The sequence below is a fragment of the Saccharomyces eubayanus genome, chromosome VIII, assembly GCF_001298625.1.
Source record: "Saccharomyces eubayanus strain FM1318 chromosome VIII, whole genome shotgun sequence".
In the NCBI taxonomy this organism is placed as follows: domain Eukaryota; kingdom Fungi; phylum Ascomycota; class Saccharomycetes; order Saccharomycetales; family Saccharomycetaceae; genus Saccharomyces; species Saccharomyces eubayanus.
Window position 1 is genome coordinate 101,958 of NC_030983.1, and position 24,547 is coordinate 126,504.

A 24,547-nucleotide genomic window follows, 5' to 3' on the forward strand; every position below is an offset into this window, starting at 1 on the left:
TCTTTCTCTACCTTGTTTAGTTCATAGTGGATAATTCTTAAATAGGTAAGAAATACTTTCACCATTATGCAAACGACGAATACTCTCAGCCAGCACACTACTAATATCGATGACAGCCAGTTTTGGACATTTTTTGATTTTTTCTTCAAATGGAACAGTGTTTGTGCAAACAACTCTGTCCAGTCTAGAATTATTAATATTTTCAATAGCTTTACCGGATAAAACACCGTGTGTAACAATAGCAATGACAGACTTGGCTCTGTTTTCCAGAAGAATTTCAGCAGCCTTGGCTAGAGTACCACACGTGTCGGCCATATCATCAACAATGATACAGATCTTATCAGTGACATCACCAACAAGGACCATACGAGAAACCTCATTAGCACGAGCTCTTTCTTTATGGATCAATGCAAAATTTAGATCCAGACGATCAGCCAAAGTGGCAGCACGCTTAGCACCACCTGCATCTGGCGAAATTATTATAGAATCCATATAGTTGACGTTTTCCTTGATATATCTAACAACACTTGGTTCTGCATATAGATTATCTACGGGAACATCGAAAAATCCTTGAATTTGAGAAGCGTGCAAATCCATAGTGATCACATGATCACAGCCAGCAGTGGTTAGCATGTCAGCCATCAACTTAGCGGTAATAGGTGCACGAGATTTATCCTTTCTATCTTGTCTTGCATATGGAAAATTTGGAATAATGGCAGTGATTCTTCTTGCAGATGCAGTTTTGGAAGCATTGATCATGATCAAAAGTTCTAGAACACGATCATTAACGACACCAGAACCGATCTGTGTGATGATGAAGATATCTTGGTCTCTAACAGATTCCCCAATAGAAAAGGAGACTTCGCCGGTTGGATCTCTCTTTAACTTACTGCTAGTTAATTGTAGGCCCAATCTTTTGGCGACGAGTTCAGCTAAACCACGATGAACGTCTGGTGCCAGTAATTTAATGGAGTTTGTTGGCATTTCTTGTCTTATGTGAATGTATGAGGCTTGATACGAATGGGAAGACTCGTTTTATCCTGCGTTGGCGAGATATGTAGAAAAAAGAGTATGAATCTTTCTTAAGGATATTCAAGAAGAAAAACTAGCTAAATAGAAACAAGAAGGTATACTATGTATAATAGATACAAGGTCCAGTGAACAATGCTATTCACAATTGTAAGTATATAAAACTCATCCCATCACTATTCGACTAAAAAATTTTCGCTGAAAAAAAAAAAAAAAATCGATGAGCCTACCGTGTACGGGGATATAATAAGCTAAATTGGAATATTGGCATGGCGATGAAATGCATGATCACTTCCCCGGTTTTTTCTTCTTGTTGCGTTTCTTCTTGCTTTTAGATGCCTGGGCTCCTCCCAGGGTCTGTTGTACTAAGACGGTACCTTCTTTGACGCTATCATCAGCGTCTTTGAATTGTTCTCGAGAGTCCAGGTAAAACATTAGATCTCTGACCTGTTCTTCTAGACCCTGCTTGGATTCGGCCAATTTATTGTTCTCTTGCTCTAGCTGTTCTTGCTTTTTTGTCAAATGATCTAAGTTGGCCTGCAACCCCCCAATGACTAGTTTGTCTTCTTCGAGTTTGGTTTTCTGGATGATTTCCTTCTTACGCCATTCATTTTGAGCAGCTTGAAACTGCAGTTTCAAATCTTCCATAGACTTTTGTAGGCTTTCTAGCTTCGAGTTCTCAGAAAGATTTTGGTTTTGTTCTTGAAGTTTCAGTTCATAGTATTCTCTTTGAGACTCTAATTGAGAAATCAGCACTTGCACGTATTCTAGATGGTATTCCCTATGTCTCAAGAAGTTTGCTGCCAGTTCTCCATCTTTTTTATTGGAGCTTGACCCTTCACTCCCTTTACCCCTGATGTCATAAGCCGGGTTTTGTAGTTCATCAGAATTACCAGTATCATTGGTAATATCATTACCGGACCCGCCAACTTCTACTAGTTTCCCATCAACTTCATTCTGCACTAGTCGATGGACGTAATTATCTCCTGCATAATCCCACACTCTTTGCGTTCGTATATCCATAGCAAAACAATGTAACGTGTCCTCATAATGCTTTATAGCATGCTTAGAGTTGTACCGGCCACATCCAACGTTACCGCAGATCAAGCATATCCATAGATTATCGGTGGAACTGCATGTGGCACAGTGTGCGGAGTCCCCCGCCTGTTTCAATAAAGAGTCTCTGCTTAACCGCAGACTTGAATGCCTACACACGGGGCACCTAGAGTTTTTCCATTTGTTCAGGCACTGGCAATGGAAAGTATGCTGGCATGGGATGGTGACCAATCCAGTTGTCTCCGAGTCCATTCTTTCCAGGCAGACAGGGCATGTCGGTAGTTCAACTTTCACCAGATCTCTTTTCTTTTTCACAGTAAATGGATCAGTAAGCAGATAAGGGAAGTCTTCATTAGCGGCTGGTCTTTGGAAAAGTTTTCTTTGGAAATCGATCTCCTTTATAGAAACAACATGACAAGTTTCTGGATCCATCCTGCTAAAGCTTTTACCATTGAACTCATCTTTGAAATTATTTGCATCAATCGCATTTCTGAACTTGATTAAAACCATAAAATTAAAGCCGATGCCTTTTTGTTGATTTCTTAGTATACGAAAGTTGGAAACTTGATTATTAACAATATCATCACCAATATAAAAATGCAGTAAGTCATGAACTGTGAAGTATGTCGGAACAAACAAGATACTGATCATGGTATCATCACCAGGAATAGTCAAAATGTCCTTTTCATCACGAGGATCATTGGCATTGTTTAATTTGAATAACCTTATTATTCCATGGCCCAAGTATTGTGAAGTAATCAAATCGGTTTCCTTTTCCTTAGATGTTTGGTTTGTGAAATCAGTTAACATATCTACTGACCAGTTTCCAATTCTCCAATTTTGGTACTGTTGATTGTCACCCTCTATGTTTTCTTCCCAGGTACTGTCAGAGATAGATTTGCTTGAAACGTCCTTAAAAACTCGATAAGCGGATTCGACTTGATCTTGGCTTTCAAACTCTAGGATAATTTTATATTCAAACTGATCCATATATGTGAATGAACAATAAGAACAAAATATATTTTAATACAAAATAATGCTCTACTACTGCTTTTTTTTGCTTTTTAATTTTTGCTTCATCTTCTCTAGTAAATTTTCTAGTTTTCATTTTCTATTTCATCATGAGCCGTCCCCTAAAATCAACAAAAAACATAATCTATGTATTTATATAAAGATTAACAAGGTTAATTAGAGGGTGTAAAATACGGTCCCAAAGGTTAGCCTTATATGCTGATGCTTATGCGTATGAAAGTGTATATCATAGAATCTTCACGAGCTGACTGGCGCGCCTGCTTGCTCATGTTTTCCCTTACTATTAGTTTAACATTTAGATTTTTGAAGTCAGATCATTCTTTTGAAGCGGCTTCTTCAACTAGAGAATCGATCAAAGTCCTTGGATAAGCCGGTCCGTAGCTATGGCAACATTCTTGTCCTTGTAATTTGCTCATGACATAGGTCACGTCAAAATCTTTCCCGTTCGAAAGTTTGTAAAGATACTCCCAAGTGGCGGGGACCGTTAGTACATGTCTTCCTGTTTCGTCGGTGTACTGGGTCTTTTGTTTTGTTATGGGCACATTGTCCTTTGACGAGTTTGTACTTTTATTATCCAGTTTCCCTTCTAGGATCATGGAAGTGGAGAATTCATCTTTGGTGGGGAAAGAGTATTTGGAATTACTATCATCTATAACGTCTCTAGAGGACTTCGTGGCTTTTTCACTACCATTCCTGAGTAGCAACCTATTTTCTGCGTTGATTTCAGAATTTGCTTTTCTCAACTCTTGAATTTCCTTCAACAAGCTTTGACGGTTCTTCTCACTTTGCAACAGTTTATCTTCCAACTCTTTAAGTCTGGCTTCCTTCCTTTCTCTAAAAGCCTTTTGGGCAGCCCTGTTCTGTGCTTTTTTCTTTGCCTTGGAGTCACCTGGAAGATTGTCACTATAAAGTGGAGGAGTTTTCGAACCTGAAGAGTTATCCTTTTTTCCAGAGGAATAATTAGTGTCCATATTATTATCACCGAAGTTACTCTTATTTTCATCCAGGTAGGAAGCACAGTCGCCGGAGTTAGGTGTTGGTTGACTTGCTTGGACAACATCGGCCTTGGGGAGAGATATGCCGTTGTGAAACATTAAGTCATTACCGGATTCCGTAAGACTTAAAACAGGGCATTGCCCGTTCAACATAGGGAAAGAAGACGTTTGGTCATTTAACAAATTTCGCTGCTGTTTTGCACATTCATTGTTGTCTTGGAATATAGAGCTCTCATTGCACTGATCCTGCCCTTGTTGCTGAGAATCAAAGAATGTTATGAACCCGTTGGCATCGGAAGGTGATGTGTCCATGTTTTTAATACTTGCTTACCGGACAGTTAGTGGTATGAGCGTCTGATATCCTTAACGGAGCAATGTTAAAAGGGCAAACTCTGGAGGATTTTTTTAAGTACGGCTCAACCTAACGGCATACTATACTTCCAAGACTCCCGAGTCGTAGTTATACCTCCCAACCTCTCTCTACCTTTGCGACGTAAAAATTGCGTAATTCCATCACACCTTTTTGGGAAAAAAGGTAAAAACAAAATTTGATTTCGCCCAGGATCGAACTGGGGACGTTCTGCGTGTTAAGCAGATGCCATAACCGACTAGACCACGAAACCAACTTTTAATTGAAAAAGTTGAATCATGTATATGTATAGTGCTGGAACGTTTTCTAGCTCATCTCATATATTGTATACAAGACTTAAATGTAACCCAGGGGTAGGAGTGCAGAATCTTGAATCCAAATCGACTGCGGTGTATCAAACACACTTTTTAAAAACTGAAATACCTGCTTACATTAGAGGATTTCAAAAATTAACAATTGATAGTAGAAATAGAATAGCGCTGTTAATTACACTGTCTGCAACCAGGAACGTCCAACCAATGTAGTTTGAGACTATACGTGAAGAAAATACGCATTTGAGTACGCGCTCCTGTTACTCCGTTATGGCCTTGTATTCTTTCACATGTGTTTTTTTCTTTGAAGTTAATTCTCTAATTAGCTTAGGTGAGTATTTGGGATTGTGAGAGGTAAAAGAATAACGTTCTTGCAAGGTTGAAGAATATAGAACAAGGATAATGACTTATACTGTATAAGAGCTCTATTTAATTTTTATAGATGTAGTTACACCAAAACGTTAACGCACAATCAATGTTTTGTTTTGACGAGATGTATTTTATGCTTATAGTGTATGATTAATGTATGTTTTGTTTTCGTCGATGCTGTTTTGATCCAGTTGTTCGTCTTGGTTGTAACGGAGGGGTTTTATGACAACTATAGTTTGGGGGCAGTGGAAGTTTTTTTGAGTAGGTCACTTGAAAATTCTGCATCTTTGCTTGTATGGAACTCTCTCGAAACTGCCCTAAACAACCCGCCCAAAGTGGTACTATTGACCCTTTTCAGTGAGTGAATGTTGCCGGTATATGCGGGAGACGAAGCAGGGGCGTTATAAGGGAAAGTGTCTTGTGTCGTTCTAGGTAGCCCTGGCGGAGTCGATTCTTTTGAAGGAAAACCTTCTGCAAAATGAGTGATCATCTTTTCTAACCTGGTCCCTGGTTTATTCTCCAGGATATTGTATCCACCGTTTTCCTCGTACTCGTTCTGCTCCCGATTTTGTTCAGTTTTTACTAACCTTAGGATGTTATCATTCTCTTTATTATTTTTCACAAAGGTAGAGTTGTGAGTTTCAGCTCTTTCCAAAAAATGCTTATCTTCCTTTGGATCATAGGTTGCATCCTCAATGGTTTTTTCTCTCTCTAACGGTTCGCCCATCCCTCTTACAGGGAAAACACCGGGTGGTGATCTAATACTATGGTAATTTTTAGAATGGCGACTATTAATAGATTTGGTTGAGCGGTTGTGCCGTAACTGTAAATGCGAGGAATTTGTGGTAGAATTGGGTATAGGTATGAATGATATGGGCTCTCCCAAATTTGACTCTATGGTAGCATTCTTTGAGGTTACTGCCGATGAAGGTATGGATAAGAACGAGTTTAGGCTCCTACCAGTCAAAATACTCGAACCATCATGTGCTTTATTAAATAAGGATGTGGAATCCTTTTCACTCAGGTCTTCAATGTCGCCACCAGTTGCAGTGGTGTCGTCGTCATCATCGTCATCGTCGCCATCCCTTTCTTCCTTAAGTTCATGTTTTGGTATTCTGACAACTCTTGAATCCATATTCAATTCTGGTTGTTCGTCTCTTGCCTCGTATTCTGGCAAGGATAGTCTCTTTCTATCACGTTCCACAACCACCAAATGTAAATAGAATGGAACAACTGCACTGAAAAAGACACCTCCAACAATGTTACCCAAAGAAGCAGGGATCAGTAGTTTCCAAATGTATTCACCTACGGAAACATTTGCGCCGTTGAGCATGGCAATAAATGATGCAGACATATCAGCCACCACATGCGTAAATCCGATGGATACAAAAGTAATGATAGGAAATGACATTACAATGAATTTGACGTGAATAGGCTTTGCCATTAATTGAAGGTAAATGGCCAAAGAGACGAAGAAGTTCCCCGCAATACCCTTCAGGAAAGTTTGAATGAATGAGAATGAGGCTTTTTGTTCAATGATTTGTTTCGAGCCCTTCATCCAGAGCTCTTGAGAACCAATGCCTGTAAGATGACCAAAAAGGTATGAAACGAAAAGCGAGCCAGCAATATTACCCAACCAACTAACAAGCCATGAGATTATTAAATCATAAATAGTGACCGCTCCTCTCATAACTCCCACAGAGAAAAATAGAATATTGGAGTTGAAAAGATCAGCACCCATTATTACCACGTAGAATAACCCTATGGCAAAGGTTACACCAGTTATAAGATTCACTAAACCTGGGTTTTGCGCGACCATACCAGGATCATCGGAATGCACTGCCACCAACAAGAACGAACCACTACTGAAGAGAATACCGCCCAGTATGGAGTTTACTACCAATGTGTCCAGCTGAAGCCTCGCTTTTTTCATAGAGGTGGCCACCACTGCCAGTGCAGTTTCGTGTGGAGTAAGATAGCTTGAATCGTCTACCATTTCTTATCAATAACACTTTTTTACTGTTGTTGAAACTCTTTTTAGCAGCGTATATCAAATATAAATCTGACTTACTTAAGGGTTTCCAAGTGATAAGTGGTAACCAAAATATAGATACAGAATTCTATACATTTGTGTTGACAAAAAGTTAACCTTGGTGTTGTTGTTACAAATCAGATGGAAAACTCTCCATCTTTTTAACCATTTCCTTACTCCTGGTTCTTCCTCTTACTTACAAAGGAATAAAGTTTATTCAAATAGAATTAGTCTCCCGGGTCTTTCCTAATTAGGATATTGCCGTGCCATGGGGAGTGATGGCGCCACACGCAGGTGGAGACAAAAACAGAGCCAGAAAGGCGTCGGTAATCAGATAGACAGTACAAGATCCATCGCTGTATATTCGTTAAGCTATAAGACAATATTTTGGGTTCTACTTGGTCTTCCCAAGAGGTATGTCAGCTATTCTCGCCGCCTTAAACCCCAAGTGAGGGTCGATGACGAATGTATTAGCTATTAGCGGCTTTTCCCTTTTTTTGCCTTTGCCTTTGCCCGCGTCAAAAAATGCCCCATATATTTGCGGCACTATTAGCTGCGATTGGTTAAAACGATGAGATATCATGATAGATCTTGTATTTGAAAGGGTATAAAATGCGGCGGAGGGTGAAATATTTTTAACTTTACCAAAAACTTTATGTTTTTGATTGAGAATATGTTATAAAATGTCCAAAATATATATGATGAGATATATAAAGATATTCTTTTATGCCAGCCACAAACGTGTATACACTTGTCCGATAATAAGTTTTGTCGTGCTCGATTTGAAAAAATAGAAGTTTCATTACTTTTGTTTATCATTTTCAGTTACATTTACATTTACAATTTCTTTGTTATCATTATTGTTGTCATAATCGTTTGCGTTATTGTTATGCTCATTGTTGTCATCATCGTCATTATCTTCATCAGCATCCATGTTTTCTGCTAGCTTTTTTAATCGAGCCAATTTGACTAGCGGTGCTAGAGAAGAATTGGCTTCAGCTATTTCGGTAATGTATTCATCATGAAGTAAATCTGTAGCACTCGCTCTTTCTTCGGGCTCCACACATAAACACCAATCAAGGAATTTTTTCAAGTATGACGATAAATTCTCTGGTTCCTTTAACTTGGGTGTACCGTTCGTAGCAATTAAATACAGTGCTCTTAGGGGAGTCTCGTTTAGATAAGGAGGTTCGCCTTCAATCATTTCAATTATCATAATACCCAAAGACCAAATATCCACTTTGGGGCCGTATTCTTTCCTAGAGACCACTTCCGGTGCCATCCAATACGGTGTTCCCACCATGGTGGTTCTTTTTAAGTTCAGTTCGTTGATCTGAGCGCAAAATCCGAAATCTGTTAATTTGATATCACCTTCCATGGATAATAAGATGTTGTCAGACTTGATGTCTCTATGAAGAACACCCTTTGAATGTAGAAATTTCAGCCCACTTAAGGTTTCTCTACAAACGGCACCAATTTGGCCCTCTGTCAAGATACAATGGGTGACCACGTCAGTTAATGAGCCACCTTCCATGTATTCCATGATAACCCAAAGATCGCCCTTTAAGACATAAGAATCGATGAAATTAACTATGTTGGGGTGTTTGCTACCCTTCATAACGAGGATTTCGTTGATGATTAATTCCTTCTTTGGTTGCTTTTCCAAGTTCATTTGCTTGATGGCCACTGAGACGTTTGTGCCTATTTCATAAGCGGTGTAAACACCACCAGAGGCACCTTGGCCGATTTTCACTAAACTAGCGTACTTCAAACTTGGGTCACCCTCGGAGCAGATTTCGTTTAACTTGGCGTATAATTGTTTTTTACGTCTTTCTCTTTCTTCTCTCTTTTTCTCATTTAGTTCTTTAGACAAGCTTCTTGTTTGAACCGGTTTGGTAGAGGGTGTTATCGCTGGTTTCTGTGGCAATGAAGATGGCGATGGTGGCGCCTGTGGGGGCGGTGGAGGTGTTGAAATGAGTGGCGATGTTTTAGATTTGGTCGGAGGGATTGGAGGTAGAGGTTGCTCTTCCTTTTTCAAAGTAGCATGTCTTGATATTGATGATCTAGTCGTACTGGTTCTACTAGGGGTTGCGGGCATATGATTTTGTCGTGAAGGAGAGACATTGGCGAAAGATGGATTTGTGACGGGTGATTTTAATATCGGAGTTGAAGTGGAAGCAGAAGGGGGCTTGGGAGCGGGTCTACTTGGAATAAATTTTGCGTTCGATGGCCCAGATTCCGTATTCAAGTTCGGAGACATGACATTATTAGTTAGTGGAGTGCCACCCCTGGAACTATAATTATGAGAATCGGTTGTTGGCGGAGGAAATTTATTGACAGTGTTGGAAGAAGGCGACGAAGCGTATGGAGTCCCCGGCAATCCTGTAGTGGTGTTGAAAGTCTTGAACATTTTATCTTCTCCATTAGTTTCCGTGACGTCTTGATAGAACTTAACAATGTCCATGACGGCTTGCATATTTTGTTGTTGTTCTCTTTTGGAAATACCACTAGAAGTCAACAGTTTTTCCCATTCTTCTGGTAGCCCTGTGTACTCACCAGTTTTAGAATCTACACCTACGTGGTGTATATGCTTGGCATTGTATGGGGTAGAGATTCTTAATGAGGTGGTTGTAGATGATGAGGAAGAATTGTTAGATGACGAGGAGGCTCTTTTATCATCTTGAGAGTTCCTTTTAATATTCTGCACGAAGGACGAAAAAACGTCTTTCATTCTTAGTGTGCCACTGCTTGAGCCGCTTTTCCTTTTTTTTGTAGAGAGAGAATAGTATGGCTTTTCGATCTGCTTTTTAGGAGGCGATGGGTTTTTCAACGTATTCTTTGGTGAATAATTATTCTTCACAGGTGTCAGTTTAGTTTTCAATTCAGGTTTGGACGGTTTGGCCTTTGGTTTATGTTGCTTGTGCTTAAGGTCCGCAAATGAATGAGAAGCTGAACTGATTTGCCTTGGAGTGGCCGTCAATGATGGTTTAGAAATGATGGGAGTGGATACTGGTGTAGCTCTTCGTATATCGGTCGAACTGTTATTCGAGTTGGCAGTGGAAGATGCAATCATCGGCTGGTGCCTTGAGGTGGTATTGTTTTCTATAGTTTCCGTGGAATCTGTCAGCGACAGTTTTGATATGAGAGTGTCATTAAACTGGTGGTCTGATTCGGACGCATTTATGGTGGAGAATGTGTTATCGGCAGAATAGTTCGAGGTCATGTTATTGGTATTCACATTTGGGGTGACTTGATCCAGAGATTTAGCTTCATCTTTGTGAGAATGTGTACTCATCGATGATGACATACCACTGATGACAGAGGAGGAAGATACACGTGTAAATTGGATGGGATCATCTAGTGAAACAACTACATTGTCGTCGTCCTGGCTTGTGTCCTCGATTTTGGCAGGATCCATAGATTTATATCCGTCAACTTCACTGGCGGCATTGCCGTCATTCTGTAAGGCATTGACGTTCAGAGTCCCCGTGGTCCTAGGCAATCGTAATCCGTCACCGCCGTTGTTATTGGACCCAGCAGCCTTGTCACTATTGCTGGCACCATTATCAAGAGTGTGCGTGCCTGGTAATGCCGCTATAGAAGGTGGATCATTGCTCATTTCTTTTTGCTTGTCGAGGGTTTTATAAAGTGGGCAGGAGAGGAGGCAGTGAAGGGAGTGGGTTGGTACCTCGCTTTGACTGTACGTACGTCCGTATGTATGTATTTATGTATGCGTAAGTATATATGTATGTATGTATTATTATTACGGAATTCCGAATACCTCTTTTCGGTTTCGTATTTTTTTCCTTTCTGGCCAGGTGACTTCTAAATTTTTCACCGCCAAAAGTGGCAAGAACGCTCAAATTCCCTCTCTTGTCCGAGGTTTCAGGCCTATGAGGCGAAAATTTTTCAATCGAGAGAAATCGTCGCTGTTCTGTTCGTACGCCGCGATACGGCACGTGACGCATGGCACGTGACATGCTACCCCATCACGTGCCTCCAGTACTGCAGCAGCCGCGCAGCCACGCTGGCTACAGGCGGTTCTGGGTAGAACTCGACCTTAGAGGGCAGATTTAGACACTGGCACAGCACCAGGCTGAGCAGTCGCAGTTGCCGTGGGCCGTCCTGGGTCGCGGTGAGGTCCCACAGGCCGTAAACGAGCACGTGCGAGTACCGCGGAGCACGTGCCTGCGCCTGCATCCGGGTGAGATACATGTAGAGGTACTTTACCCGCCCGAGAAACACAACGGCTACCCGCCCACGGCTGGCCACGTGACCTGCGATCGTCTTTGGGATCACGTGCTCCCGCAGCGCTCCAGATTCCACGTACTTCCTGGCGGCGTCTCCCAGGACTATCACCAGCACTTCTGCGTCTGACTGTTCCGGACCCCACTCCTCTGCCACCAGTTGCTGTAGTCGTTCTTCAAACCTCATCTTGCTGTCTGTTACCGCTGCTGCCGTGCACACATTTTCGACGTCGCACCTATATGCAATGCAATGCACAGCTACATAGATACATATACATACGCCTTACGTGCTTTGTTTTCTTGTCAAAAGCCGTGCCGGGTCAGAAAGAGAGATAGAGAGAGAGAGAGAGAGAAAGAAAAAAAAGAATGCGGAAAATGGGCCGAGAGCTAAACTTGCGTGTCGTATGTATGTGGCCTGGGCCTCTCTTGAAGAAAGAGTTCATTATCGTCTGATCTAGCGAGCGTACACTTCTCGAGGACCTCGATAACCGCGGCAGAACGACACGAAGACCAAGAAATAAGAATCGTTTCTTCCCTCATGCAGAGACACATTTGTGCGAGGAACCTAAGACGTCTCTCCTCCTTGAGGAGCCCTTGCCTATCTAGGAGATTCCAGTCTTCATCATCCGTTCCGGTCAACAATTCCAACAACGATGAGGTTCTGCTTTTGCAGCAGAAACAAATGTACGACGAAATCCGTGCAGAGTTAAAGTCCCTTTCGGAAATTCCTGAAGATGAAATGCTACCTGAACTGAAAAAGTCATTAGGGGAAGGCGAACTATCCGCCAAGGAACAACTATTGGAAAATGAGCTGAACGAGTTCTTCAAGAGTTWTGCTCAGTCGAACAAGCTGTTTGAAAACGCCACATCTGCTGGACAATCTTCGGCAGCAGTTGCAGCAGTCAATACCACAAGCAAGCCTTACCCTAATCTTATACCTTCCACCAACGACAAACCGTATACTTCTCAGGAACTTTTCTTGCGTCAATTCAGGCACTCTATGCATACCGCTAAATTAGGCTCCACCATATCGAAGGTGTACTTCCCCCACAAAGACATTTTCTACCCACCTCTTCCTGAAGCCATTACCGTCGAGAACTTGTTATCTGCTGGTGTCCACTTGGGCCAGTCCACCTCGCTTTGGAGGTCTTCCACGCAATCTTACGTATACGGCGAATATAAGGGCGTCCATATAATAGATCTGAACCAAACACTGTCTTGTTTGAAAAGAGCCGCCAAGGTTGTGGAGGGCGTTTCGGAATCTGGCGGGATCATCTTGTTCCTGGGAACAAGGAAGGGACAGAAAAGAGGCTTGGAGGAAGCCGCCAAGAAAACGCATGGCTATTATGTCTCCACAAGATGGATCCCGGGCACTTTGACTAACTCTACAGAAATTTCGGGTATTTGGGAAAAGCAGGAAATCGACTCTCATGACACACCCACACAAAGAGAACTATCTCCAAACGAAACATCGAAACAGGTCAAGCCCGACTTGCTAGTCGTGCTCAACCCTACAGAAAACAGAAACGCTCTGCTGGAGGCCATCAAATCAAGAGTTCCCACCGTTGCAATCATCGATACGGACTCCGAACCCTCCCTGGTCACTTATCCTATCCCAGGTAATGATGACTCTTTGAGGTCCGTCAACCTTTTACTAGGTGTTCTGGCTAGAGCTGGCCAGAGAGGCTTACAAAACCGGTTGGCACAAAATAACAAGAATTAGCCGCATTTCCTTCTTTCGATTCATAGTCGTGAACCTGTACATATATCCATATATCCATATATCCTTACACTTATATATATAAAACCATCCGAAGGAGTTGAACAGCGCATATTTTCATAGCTATTATTTTGTTTGCTTGGGTCTATCCCTTTTATACATGATAATATGTTTTAGATACTACTTACTTACCTTCTGAAAACAAGAAGAAATTGAGAAAACATGCTTCTATTCATGCTTTTCCTTGGATTCCTCCTTTCCGTCGCTCCCGGCGGAGTCACTTTCACTTCTTTCATCTTTTTGAATGCCTTGCCATATCAATCTATGCAAGATTCTGAGAATTAAAAACAGCCAATACAAATTAACTAATTGTAAAGCTCCGATTAGCACCAATATGATCGGCAACGAAATCCAACATTTGTATTGTTGCGTGGCGTAATTTAACACATAACTTCCCTCATGACGGAATTCCGTCATGACAGACCATAGTATCTTTATATTCACAAAATGACGTAGATAAATCCAGAAAGACACGAACAAACCGAAAACAACAGGGGTGAACATGGAATTTAAGTAGTTTAGTACTTTAGACAAAGAAAGGAAAAAATCCGAAACATCCATGGTGATATAAATTGGTAACCCCATTTTGGTAAAATGGAAAACATACGATGACCAAATTAATAACAGCGTCACAATATGGTGGAAAACTAATTCCTTGTAATCCTTTCTTGGCTTTTCCAATTGTAAAACAAGGACACAGGCTTGTTGTGCCCAAAACGCTGCTTGTCCTAAGTAAAACACTTTGAACAAAAATGGATTGGTTATATCAGGATACGTTCTGTACATTGGAAGTGTCTTGAACAGCCACAAATCACTATGATACATGATATAAAGGCCAAAGGGACCTGAGATACCATAATAGAAAATGGCATACATTTGTTCCATCATACGTTTTTGACGATGCTCAGAGTCGACCTTCAAGAAAATCGTAAATGGTCGAATGACAACATCCATCAAGAATTCACGCAAAAAGGTGAAGAAAATCATGTAGAAAAACACAAAACACAAATCCTTTATACCTTTTCCATATGAATCAGTATCACCAACCTGATAAGATGCGGCTACGAACATATGCAATGGGTTTGTTTCTGTTCTATTCCCGGATGAAAAGTATGCACTATATGCGCATACGAGTACGAGAAAGGGTGATAACCAACTATGACGATAGTTTATTTCTCTATATGAGAACCAAACCTTCCACAGAAGATCACTGTCTTTCTTAGAGTCCCCAGTTAATGCCTGCATTCTCTTCTTAGCCTCATTCTTGGACGCCGTAGTCTCATGCATAGCGGCAAACCCAGGCACTGTATCACCCAGATCAATCTTCCCTACAGAAGAGGTACGTCTTCTTGTTCTCGCATTGACAACTAATCTATCGATAGATTTGTCTGTAGCTGGTTCCATGCTGTTAGCTTGTTTAATTATGCTTGTTTCTAGGGTCTACTCTCAGCGTTATCAGATATGTCTGGCTACTATTTGTAATGAAATAAGACTCAATCAGGCTAGTCAATTGAGGCAATTCTATTTTCTGTAATCGGTCAGAAAGTTCTAACCTGTTTATGCAGACCCGGGGTTTCCCTACTTCGTCAAGTGATAGCGCGTAAACAGTTGATGTGGCAGTTTGCATTCTGCTAATTATAAAAAGTAAAAGATTTTTTTTTTCGCTTTTTCGTACCCCTGTGCTGCTCTCGCCCTGAAAGGTTCTTGAAGATGACGTACTTGCCAGGCATAAACGGACCTGAGAGCAGCTTTAGAAGTGACGCTTACCTATTTACACTCTACTGTAAACGTCTAATTCGAAGATAGAAGCATCCTTTACAGATACACCTAGGATATCTACCCATAAAGGGAGGCTTAGTCGCTTTTGGTCGGAATCGATCGACCGCAATGGCAGTAGCAGTCGCAGAACAACGGCGAGTCGTAAAGGCACTTTAGTAATCATGTTTGGAATAATATATATAATCGCCTATTCCCAGGACACCTCTACGTAATTATATACATTATTATACATAAAGCCCCACGACAATCGTTTGTAGTGATTTATCGAAGAAATTTGAATCACATAACAGAATAGCTAAAGAGCTTTAACGACTTAACTATAGGGGCCACATTAGACAGCGCGAAAGTTTATCATAGTAAGCCTTCAGTCAAGATGTCATCATCCATGACAGAAATGAGAAATGCCGTATTGAGGGCGACAGATCCTAAATTAAGAACTGATAACTGGCAGTATATTCTAGATGTTTGTGATTTGGTTAAAGAGGATCCTGAAGATAATGGGCAGGAGGTCATGGATCTTATAGAGAAGAGGCTGGAACAACAGGATGCCAACGTAATTTTAAGGACGCTCTCTTTGATCGTTTCACTCGCAGAAAATTGTGGTTCCCGCTTGAGACAGGATATTAGTTCAAAACATTTTACTTCATTGATATTTGCGCTCATCGAAAGCCATTCGGTGCATATTACCCTAAAGAAAGCAGTAGCTGATATGGTCAAGCAGCTGTCTGACTCTTTCAAAGATGATCCGTCATTGCGTGCTATGGACGATTTGTATGACAAAATTAAGAGAAAGGCACCTTACTTGGTAAAACAACCCAATGTGCCAGAAAAGCGTAACATGGGCACCTCAACTGACAGTTCAGACGACGAGGAATTACAAAAAGCGATGAAAATGTCTTTGTTCGAATACGAAAAGCAGAAAAAACTACAAGAACAAGAAAAAGAAAGAGTTTGCGAGCCTCCGCAGCAACAGCAGCAGCAACAGCAGCAACAACAGCATAATCAGCATAACCAGACTTCTGCAGCATTAGGGCAGACTGTTGTGAGAAGAGTTCGAGCCATGTATGACTTGTCCACTAACGAACCTGATGAATTATCATTTCGAAAGGGTGACGTCATCACAGTACTGGAACAAGTATATAGAGATTGGTGGAAGGGAGCTCTTCGAGGAAGGATGGGTATATTCCCTTTAAACTATGTAACGCCAATTGCTGAGCCATCGAAAGAGGAAACAGAAAATGAGAGAAATAGAGAGGCAATGATATTTTCCCAAAAAAGTACTGTAGATCAACTACATAATTCTCTAAACACTGCATCTAAAACGGGAAGCTCAAATGAAGTACTACAGGATCCTCATATTGGCGATATGTACGGTTCAATAACGCCTTTAAGACCGCAAGTTACAAGAATGTTGGGTAAGTATGCGAAGGAGAAAGAGGACATGCTCTCCTTACGTCAAGTACTCGCAAACGCGGAACACACATATAATGAGCTAATGGACCGCGCAGCAAACGTTTATATCCCACCCCCAGCAGCAGCGGTTGCAGCTCCTTACTCCGGAATGCCCAACACTAATGTCGCTCCGGCAATGCCACCTCAGAGGAAAAGTTATCCAAACCCTGATTATGCATCGTACTCCTCGAATCAACATACACATAATTCTGTGAATAGTAAGCCCGACGTTCCGCAGTATGGTTATGACAATGGATACTCAATTACTAGTCAACCACCACCCGGTTATGAGCAATAGTTCCTAAATTTTATACTGCCCTCCATACCAAAATATATACCTGAGCAGGCTCTTGCTTAATTTCTCAGATTCAGCTTAATTAAAGTTTGGGAGACTTTATTGCGCCCATACCTTTTTATTTTCTACACCACAGCACGCAACCTATATCTATTTTTTTTCTTGGAATTTCTTCAAGCATTCACCGAGCGCTCCTCTAAATTTCAGTTTTCGTACTCTTCGCTAAAGGGTTTCGATAATATCTTAAGTCAATAGTGTAAAAAAGAGGTAATAGGCATCAACTAGTATAAGCTATCTTGAAAGCCTTTAAAAAAGAAACGCACAAATCACCCAAAAATGTCCACTGATTCTATTGTTAAAGCTTCCAACTGGAGATTAGTCGAAGTCGGCCGTGTCGTTTTGATCAACAAAGGTCAATCCGCAGGCAAATTGGCTGCTATCGTCGAAATCATTGACCAAAAGAAGGTATGTTAAACCAAAGATGCCCATGAATCGAACTGAGGAAGGATGTTGGATGGAGAATAGGAATACCTTAAATTAAAAGAACCATTTACAACCATATGATCCGTTACCAGATGATGAGAATACCTATAATGATAATTTATTCAGAGGGAAATACACACTAAAAACATCGAAAATGAGCTATATCCGTTTTGTCTTGTCAGAGTCAGACATTTGCGTAATTTGGTTGAAGTTGATTTTGGCTAAAGTAGTTAACATCTCATCTCATCTTTGAGTAAACGACATCATTGTGACAATATACCACTCCGATCATGTTTCCTCCAGTGCTAAACCATGTTTCCACTAAATTTAAATTTCGTTTTACTAACAACTTTCTATGAATAATTCTTGAATTATTTATTGTCATTTTATTACAGGTTTTGATTGACGGTCCAAAAGCTGGTGTTCCACGTCAAGCCATCAACTTGGGTCAAGTTGTCTTGACTCCATTGACTTTCACCTTACCAAGAGGTGCCAGAACCGCTACCGTTTCTAAGAAGTGGGCTGCTGCTGGTGTTTGCGAAAAATGGGGTGCTTCATCTTGGGCTAAGAAAATTGCTCAACGTCAAAGACGTGCTGCTTTGACCGACTTTGAAAGATTCCAAGTTATGGTTTTGAGAAAGCAAAAGAGATACACTGTCAAGAAGGCTTTGGCTAAGGCTTAAAAAGAAGAACAACAATTCTAAAATCTATACGTAAGTACCGAAAGCATTTTCTCTGCGTTCTGTCAATGCATATTAATATATATTAATTTTAACCATTTATATAAACAACATCACATCTCATTTCACTTTTTACTGACCATCATTCCCACATATTTTTTAGTAGTGAATATACAACTGCACGTGAGGGAGTATTACATTTTCTAGCTCCAAACATTGACCTCTACCACTACGTAGAAACTTCAGGAACTCGAACTAGTTTACCTTACATGCTCCAGACATTATGGAATGGCACAAACACAATTTCGTAGGCAAGATACACCAGGGACATATGCAATTAAATAATTTACATATTCAAATAAGAATACACTGTGAATTCTTCATRGATCTTGTATAAACTATTTGAGGGAAGAGGCGCTATTTTTCGAATGCATGTGATTAAAACTTGTCGTGTCGCGCTTTTTTTGGATTATTTCCGAACTATCTGTATCAAAGGGTATAATACATTTTAAATGTTCGGAAATCAAACCCAAGGGTACGTTTATTTTTAAAAATTAGTTTTATTATTATATTTTACTGATTTAATAAATCAATGTATATTCTTTTTAACAGTTAGTCATGTGATCTTTTATTTGTTTATTCTCTTTATTTTGTAGTCCAAAATTGAACTATGCTTCTTTCTTCAGTATTTTTGGCACGGTTTCTGTGTTCGTTCTTGTGAAAATGTGCACTCAAGATAACGTACAGATCTGTTTATTAATCTCCTGATTAGCGGGTGGACGTTTGTTAGTTTTTGTCAAAAACATTGGTTCGCTCGTGCATGCTCATTTTCCGAGGATATTCGCAAACCCTGAATGTCAAACAAAGTATGAGGTGTGTTTCCGAGAAGTGTGATCGACGAAGAAAGGGATACGGTCCGTTCAGATAAAGAGGACAAAGAGTCATTGTAGGTTGAAAGGGCGTTTGTCTATTTTGATTCATTTTTTCTATAGCAAAGCCAACATATATAAGAATTGGAAAATTGGGAATGGCTCTCGGTAAACTAAAGAATATGTCTCCCTTAATAAACAGCTCCCATAGCTCTATTAATGGTACCTCCAATGGTGCGAATGCGAAACCAAATGGGGCAGATACAGACGATATTGATGAGAATGATGAATCCGGTCAGAGCATTCTATTTAATATTATTTCGCAACTAAAGCCCGGGTGTGATTTATCAAGAATTACTCTACCGACCTTTATCCTGGAAAAGAAATCAATGTTGGAGAGGATCACCAATCAATTACAGTTTCCAGATGTTCTTTTGGAAGCCCATTCCAACGGAAATGAGCTGCAAAGATTTGTCAAGGTGGTCGCATGGTATTTGGCTGGATGGCACATTGGTCCCAGAGCTGTAAAGAAGCCATTGAATCCGATTCTTGGAGAACACTTCACGGCTTATTGGGATCTAGCTAATAAGCAACAGGCATTTTATATTGCAGAACAAACAAGTCACCATCCTCCTGAATCAGCATACTTTTACATGATCCCAGAATCGAACATTCGCGTTGATGGGGTTGTGATACCAAAATCAAGATTTTTAGGAAACTCAAGTGCCGCAATGATGGAAGGTCTAACTGTGTTACGGTTCCTTGATATCATGGATTCTAACGGTAAACCAGAGAAGTATACCCTGTCCCAACCAAATGTCTATGCAAGGGGTATTTTATTTGGTAAAATGAGGATTGAACTTGGGGATCATATGGTTATTACAGGTCCTAATTACCAAGTTGACATTGAATTTAAAACAAAGGGTTTTATTTCCGGTACTTATGACGCGATCGAAGGTACAATTAAGGATTACAATGGCAAGGAATATTATCAAATAAGTGGCAAATGGAATGATGTTATCTACATCAAAGACCTAAGAGAAAAAAGTTCAAAAAAGACTGTGCTTTTTGACACTCACCAACATTCTCCTCAGGGTCCAAAAGTACGTCCGTTGGAGGAACAGGGTGAATATGAATCTAGACGACTATGGAAGAAAGTTACTGATGCGCTAGCCGTTCGTAATCATGAGGTAGCCACTGAGGAAAAGTTTCAGATTGAAAATCACCAAAGAGGGCTGGCTAAGAAAAGAACTGAGGACGGTGTAGAGTTCCATCCGAAACTCTTTAGAAGAGCAGAACCAGGTGAAGATTTGGATTACTACATTTACAAACACATTCCTGAGGGAATGGATAAGCACGAAGAACAAATTAGAAGTATTCTTGAAATTGCCCCCATTTTACCAGGACAAGCATTCACGGAAAAATTCTCTATTCCAGCTTACAAAAAGCATGAAATTCAAAATGAATGAGACACAAGCCGCCCCACCCCAACTATGTTGAGCACGATTTTTCTGATCTAATCCCAGTGTTAGTATAAGTATATATGGTTTTCTTCTCTAAATTTCTCAAGTTACTGAGGTTGTCTTTTTTAGTTTTTACCAGCTCTCTTAGAGTAGTGGGTAACAGTAGAGCACTCTTAAGCACACTACTTTAGCAGAACGACTGGGTATATATAGTGTCTATGATGGTGAAGGCATAATGCAGAATATAGTCACGTGATCTTGATCCAATTAGAACCTAAGCCGCCCGCTGCACGCTGCCCGTTGTCTCCGTCTCGCTTCAAAACGTGATATTTATCAAGGGGAGAGGAGTATATCACATAGGAATATAATCATAGCATTTCTTAACTATCTTCCGCCAAACTTCAGAGCAGATCGTCGTTTGTACAATATACTAACAAACACAGTTGAAAGATTTATAACTATATTTGCAATGGCAGTAAGTAATTTACTCTATAACCCAAACAATGTCTAGTCGATATACTAACATCTATGATATAGTACACATCTAAAGTCTCTTCAAAAACAGGACTACATTTCGGTAGAATTTCTTTAAGAAATTTAACAGCTTATGCTCCAAACTTGATGCTATGGGGTGGGGCCAGTATGTTCGCTTTATTTGTGTTCACTGAAGGGTGGCCCAAATTCCAAGACGCCATATACAAAAAGATTCCATTGTTAGGACCTACATTGGAGGACCATACTCCACCAGAAGATAAGCCTAATTGAAGATTGCAGATACAAAAACCCAAAGGGTTTGTTTATTTGTTCTGCTTGCTCTTCTCTTTCAGGAACAGGTATCAATTTATGCACAATACATTTGATAATCAATCTTTCTGCATATTCTCGATTATTTATATACTTTGTAGAAACGGGATCATAAACGATATAAAAAGCGGTTGATCTTTACAGCATTTTTAGGTATGTACCCTGTTTTTAATATTTATTGGAACATACAGTTGCACAAAAAAAAAAAAAAAAAAAAGTAGCCTTCTCTCCCTTTCTAGTGTGCTACTATGTACTGATAACCTTCCAAAGAATTTCTTGGCTATCAGTACAAAGTAACACACGCATAAATTGTCTTTGATAAAACCCATAACATTCGGTATTCGACAAATTGAATGGTTAAGCATCTACCAATGCTAACGCCGTATCCAGTAGTATCATTTTTTGTCAGATGGAGTATCCTTCGGCAGCTGAAATTTTCAACCCGCCGGAAGAAAAAGATCAAACAATAATTAAAAGAGTAAATACTTAAAGACCCTTGAAAGATCATCACCAGAAGCAGCCCCAAAGTAGTATAGACTCAAGAATCTAAAAGTTTCGGGGATCTAAGGTTTTTGGGCACTTTAAACACTACATAATCTTCAACTTCGCGGCATTTTTCAGCCTCTAAAAGCTCTATCGATACTTCTCGAGGTGACTGCTCCAAATAAACGCAACCCTTCAGACTATGACGCGAGATAATCAAGATTCTAACAACAGGGCTAGCCCCACAAATAAGTCTAGTGCACAGAAGACACCGTTTGATAGGAACTCATTTGACTATATTGTACGATCAGGATTGGCCGGAGGTATATCAGGTTCATGTGCGAAAACATTAATTGCACCCTTAGATAGAATAAAAATCTTATTCCAAACATCTAACCCTCATTATACAAAATATGCGGGCTCATTGGTAGGTTTAGTGGAAGCAGCCAAGCATATATGGATCAATGATGGTATAAGAGGGTTCTTTCAGGGACATTCGGCAACTCTACTAAGAATATTTCCCTATGCTGCTGTAAAATTCGTTGCTTACGAGCAGATTAGGAACACTTTAATTCCTTCGAAGGAGTTTGAATCGCATTGGAGAAGATTAGTGAGTGGTTCTTTGGCAGGGTTATGCAGCGTTTTCATTACGTACCCTTTGGATCTAGTGAGGGTTAGATTAGCATATGAGACAGAACATAAAAGAGTAAAGCTCAGGAAAATAATCAAAAAAATTTACACGGAACCAGCTTCAACCACACTAATAAAAAATGAGCATCTACCCAACTGGTTTTGTCATTGGTGTAATTTTTACAGAGGTTTTGTTCCAACAGTACTCGGAATGATTCCATACGCAGGCGTATCTTTTTTTGCACATGATTTGCTGCATGACGTGCTGAAGAGTCCTTTCTTTGCGCCCTATTCTGTATTGGAACTCTCTGAAGATGATGAACTAGAAAGAATACAAAAAAAGCAGAGAAAGCCTTTGCGGACGTGGGCTGAATTGATCTCGGGTGGATTAGCAGGCATGGCATCTCAAACAGCCGCATATCCATTAGAAATCATTAGAAGAAGACTGCAAGTAAGTGCTTTATCGCCAAAAAATATGTATGACCATAAATTCCAATCAATCTCTGAGATTGCTGGAATAATTTATAAGGAACGTGGGTTACGCGGATTTTTTGTAGGTCTAAGCATAGGTTACATCAAAGTGACGCCTATGGTTGCATGTAGTTTCTTCGTCTATGAAAGGATGAAATGGAATCTTGGCATTTGATTATGCATTTCATTTTATACTCATTTCAAAATCTTATCATTTACCGCTGTAGAGCTACATCGAAGTTCTACATGAAGTATATCGCATTATATTATGATGTAAATAGTATTAGTTAATTAATATTCAATATATCCATATTTTGATATTTATCACTAAGAATAATACTCTTCCTCTTTGAAAGTCCTTTTTATAGCGTTCAAAACTTCACTAGAATAAACATCAGTTAGTTTGTTGCCATCTCGCAAAACCCTTTCTTCGTGAATCTCTTGTTCGTCTTTCGTTAAAAGAACAAGGTTGGTCAAAGACACCTCTTTGTTAGGTTCCCATTTTGTTAGAGCTAGCTTTGTAGAGTACCCGCTGATAGGAGATTTGCCTCTAAACATTTCTTCAACTATGTACCCGACTTCTTTCAACCCAATCACAGATGATTGGTCTTTACCGCCATTTAATCGAGCCATCTGATTTTGGAAAGTTTCTAGTATGCCGTCATGGAATTTTAGCCTATTCTTGAATTCATTTTTCTTCATTGGGTATCCCGAAACCTTCGTCAAAATCCATGTCGCAATACTCAAACCAAAAATGCCTGGCATGGTTCCTAATTCCGGTAAGTGCCTCAGGGCTTCATCTCTACTAGCATTGATAGCACAGTGCTCTCCATCTACAGAGGACAGTACATCGTCCCTGCGTGGATCAAGCATCTCATTGCTAAAAACCACCGGAATCCCTGTGATAATCCCTCTTTTTCTTAACTTTCTTCTTACACAACGAGATATAGGGTCAAATTCAGTCATAGAGATGTCATTTATACTTACACGGGTTGGATCAGACTTAGTGGCAATGCCCATAGAAGATATTACATTGATTTTGTTATTATAGGCATATTCCAACAAATCTACTTTAGATTCTAGATTATCTAGACAATCCACAATGAAAGTTGGAGAATCGCCATCTGCAAAAAAGAATTCTTCAGAATTTTCTTTGGTCCACGCTTTGGTTCTTGCTTTTATTTCGCACCAAGGAGCGATCTTGGACAAATGCTCTTTCAAACACTCGACTTTTGGTTTTCCAACATCTAATAATGTTGCACAGCAATGTGTATTCAAAGATTCAACAGATATATCTTCCGGATCAATAATCATAACTTTTTGACATCCTGAGCGAATTAACATTGTACATACCCAGGACCCCAATTCTCCAGCACCAACAATAACTATGAATTGTTCTTTGACCTTTCTCATACCTTCCTCCCCTAGAAAAGCGTAGTTACGAGCTAGTTGCTCCCTAAATAAGTTTTCGTCATATTGACGAGGTTGCGATGCGATCTTGTTCTTGTTAGCCGCATGTGAAAGCGTATACTCCTTCCATGCAGCCTTAGCTAACCGTGTTGAAAACACTGACAAAAGAGCCGTAGCTGCAATTACTTTCAGCGTATTATTTGTCATTAGCCCGTTTTGTAAGCTTGGATGAGTACTACAACTATGCACTGCTATTGCCAGAAAAAAAATTTGTTTGCCTTTTTTTCGCTATTGTATGAGTAAGAAAAAAAGAAATACAAGTTCTAACAGCAAAAGACAAAGTAAAAAACATACGTTATGTTATCTATGTCATAATATATAAAAAATTAACAAGAAATAAATGGGTTTTTTTTAACTTTGTATACTATTTAGATCGAGTACATTTGTATGATGAATGATTGATATGCCGATGATGTAGAGAACAAGAGGGGGTTTCTTCGTCTCTTT

The 24,547-nt window shown here is 40.1% G+C and overlaps 14 protein-coding genes and 1 non-coding gene across 15 annotated transcripts; 6 read left to right on the forward strand and 9 right to left on the reverse strand.

Annotated features, from left to right (window-relative positions):
• Positions 1-21: 21 nt before the first annotated feature.
• Positions 22-984, reverse strand: PRS3 (ribose phosphate diphosphokinase subunit PRS3; the record flags this gene model as incomplete). The annotated part of the gene is made up of 1 exon (XM_018367845.1): positions 22-984. The coding sequence occupies one exon, from the start codon at positions 982-984 to the stop codon at positions 22-24; it is 963 nt and encodes a 320-aa protein (XP_018219227.1).
• Positions 985-1,317: 333 nt separating this feature from the next.
• Positions 1,318-3,075, reverse strand: ETP1 (Etp1p; the record flags this gene model as incomplete). Its single annotated transcript, XM_018367846.1, has 1 exon — positions 1,318-3,075. One exon carries the CDS (start codon positions 3,073-3,075, stop codon positions 1,318-1,320), a length of 1,758 nt encoding a protein of 585 aa, XP_018219228.1.
• A 356-nt stretch (positions 3,076-3,431) lies between these two features.
• Positions 3,432-4,424, reverse strand: YAP3 (Yap3p; the record flags this gene model as incomplete). Its single annotated transcript, XM_018367847.1, has 1 exon — positions 3,432-4,424. The coding sequence occupies one exon, from the start codon at positions 4,422-4,424 to the stop codon at positions 3,432-3,434; it is 993 nt and encodes a 330-aa protein (XP_018219229.1).
• A 237-nt stretch (positions 4,425-4,661) lies between these two features.
• On the reverse strand, positions 4,662-4,735 carry DI49_4840. Its single transcript has one exon. It is a non-coding gene; the product is annotated as a tRNA-Val (tRNA).
• Positions 4,736-5,391: 656 nt separating this feature from the next.
• DI49_4841 (uncharacterized protein) lies at positions 5,392-7,158 on the reverse strand (the record flags this gene model as incomplete). The annotated part of the gene is made up of 1 exon (XM_018367848.1): positions 5,392-7,158. One exon carries the CDS (start codon positions 7,156-7,158, stop codon positions 5,392-5,394), a length of 1,767 nt encoding a protein of 588 aa, XP_018219230.1.
• An 838-nt stretch (positions 7,159-7,996) lies between these two features.
• STE20 (mitogen-activated protein kinase kinase kinase kinase STE20) lies at positions 7,997-10,813 on the reverse strand (the record flags this gene model as incomplete). Its single annotated transcript, XM_018367849.1, has 1 exon — positions 7,997-10,813. The coding sequence occupies one exon, from the start codon at positions 10,811-10,813 to the stop codon at positions 7,997-7,999; it is 2,817 nt and encodes a 938-aa protein (XP_018219231.1).
• Positions 10,814-11,175: 362 nt separating this feature from the next.
• Positions 11,176-11,628, reverse strand: SHU1 (Shu1p; the record flags this gene model as incomplete). Its single annotated transcript, XM_018367850.1, has 1 exon — positions 11,176-11,628. The coding sequence occupies one exon, from the start codon at positions 11,626-11,628 to the stop codon at positions 11,176-11,178; it is 453 nt and encodes a 150-aa protein (XP_018219232.1).
• Positions 11,629-11,979: 351 nt separating this feature from the next.
• MRP4 (mitochondrial 37S ribosomal protein uS2m) lies at positions 11,980-13,164 on the forward strand (the record flags this gene model as incomplete). The annotated part of the gene is made up of 1 exon (XM_018367851.1): positions 11,980-13,164. One exon carries the CDS (start codon positions 11,980-11,982, stop codon positions 13,162-13,164), a length of 1,185 nt encoding a protein of 394 aa, XP_018219233.1.
• Positions 13,165-13,389: 225 nt separating this feature from the next.
• On the reverse strand, positions 13,390-14,625 carry LAG1 (sphingosine N-acyltransferase LAG1; the record flags this gene model as incomplete). The annotated part of the gene is made up of 1 exon (XM_018367852.1): positions 13,390-14,625. One exon carries the CDS (start codon positions 14,623-14,625, stop codon positions 13,390-13,392), a length of 1,236 nt encoding a protein of 411 aa, XP_018219234.1.
• A 748-nt stretch (positions 14,626-15,373) lies between these two features.
• HSE1 (ESCRT-0 subunit protein HSE1) lies at positions 15,374-16,750 on the forward strand (the record flags this gene model as incomplete). The annotated part of the gene is made up of 1 exon (XM_018367853.1): positions 15,374-16,750. One exon carries the CDS (start codon positions 15,374-15,376, stop codon positions 16,748-16,750), a length of 1,377 nt encoding a protein of 458 aa, XP_018219235.1.
• Positions 16,751-17,083: 333 nt separating this feature from the next.
• RPL14B (60S ribosomal protein eL14) lies at positions 17,084-17,913 on the forward strand (the record flags this gene model as incomplete). The annotated part of the gene is made up of 2 exons (XM_018367854.1): positions 17,084-17,212; positions 17,626-17,913. 2 exons carry the CDS (start codon positions 17,084-17,086, stop codon positions 17,911-17,913), a joined length of 417 nt encoding a protein of 138 aa, XP_018219236.1.
• Positions 17,914-18,937: 1,024 nt separating this feature from the next.
• On the forward strand, positions 18,938-20,248 carry OSH7 (oxysterol-binding protein related protein OSH7; the record flags this gene model as incomplete). The annotated part of the gene is made up of 1 exon (XM_018367855.1): positions 18,938-20,248. The coding sequence occupies one exon, from the start codon at positions 18,938-18,940 to the stop codon at positions 20,246-20,248; it is 1,311 nt and encodes a 436-aa protein (XP_018219237.1).
• Positions 20,249-20,711: 463 nt separating this feature from the next.
• QCR10 (ubiquinol--cytochrome-c reductase subunit 10) lies at positions 20,712-21,007 on the forward strand (the record flags this gene model as incomplete). The annotated part of the gene is made up of 2 exons (XM_018367856.1): positions 20,712-20,717; positions 20,780-21,007. 2 exons carry the CDS (start codon positions 20,712-20,714, stop codon positions 21,005-21,007), a joined length of 234 nt encoding a protein of 77 aa, XP_018219238.1.
• Positions 21,008-21,731: 724 nt separating this feature from the next.
• On the forward strand, positions 21,732-22,805 carry LEU5 (coenzyme A transporter; the record flags this gene model as incomplete). The annotated part of the gene is made up of 1 exon (XM_018367857.1): positions 21,732-22,805. The coding sequence occupies one exon, from the start codon at positions 21,732-21,734 to the stop codon at positions 22,803-22,805; it is 1,074 nt and encodes a 357-aa protein (XP_018219239.1).
• Positions 22,806-22,957: 152 nt separating this feature from the next.
• Positions 22,958-24,247, reverse strand: TCD1 (tRNA threonylcarbamoyladenosine dehydratase; the record flags this gene model as incomplete). The annotated part of the gene is made up of 1 exon (XM_018367858.1): positions 22,958-24,247. One exon carries the CDS (start codon positions 24,245-24,247, stop codon positions 22,958-22,960), a length of 1,290 nt encoding a protein of 429 aa, XP_018219240.1.
• Positions 24,248-24,547: the final 300 nt, after the last annotated feature.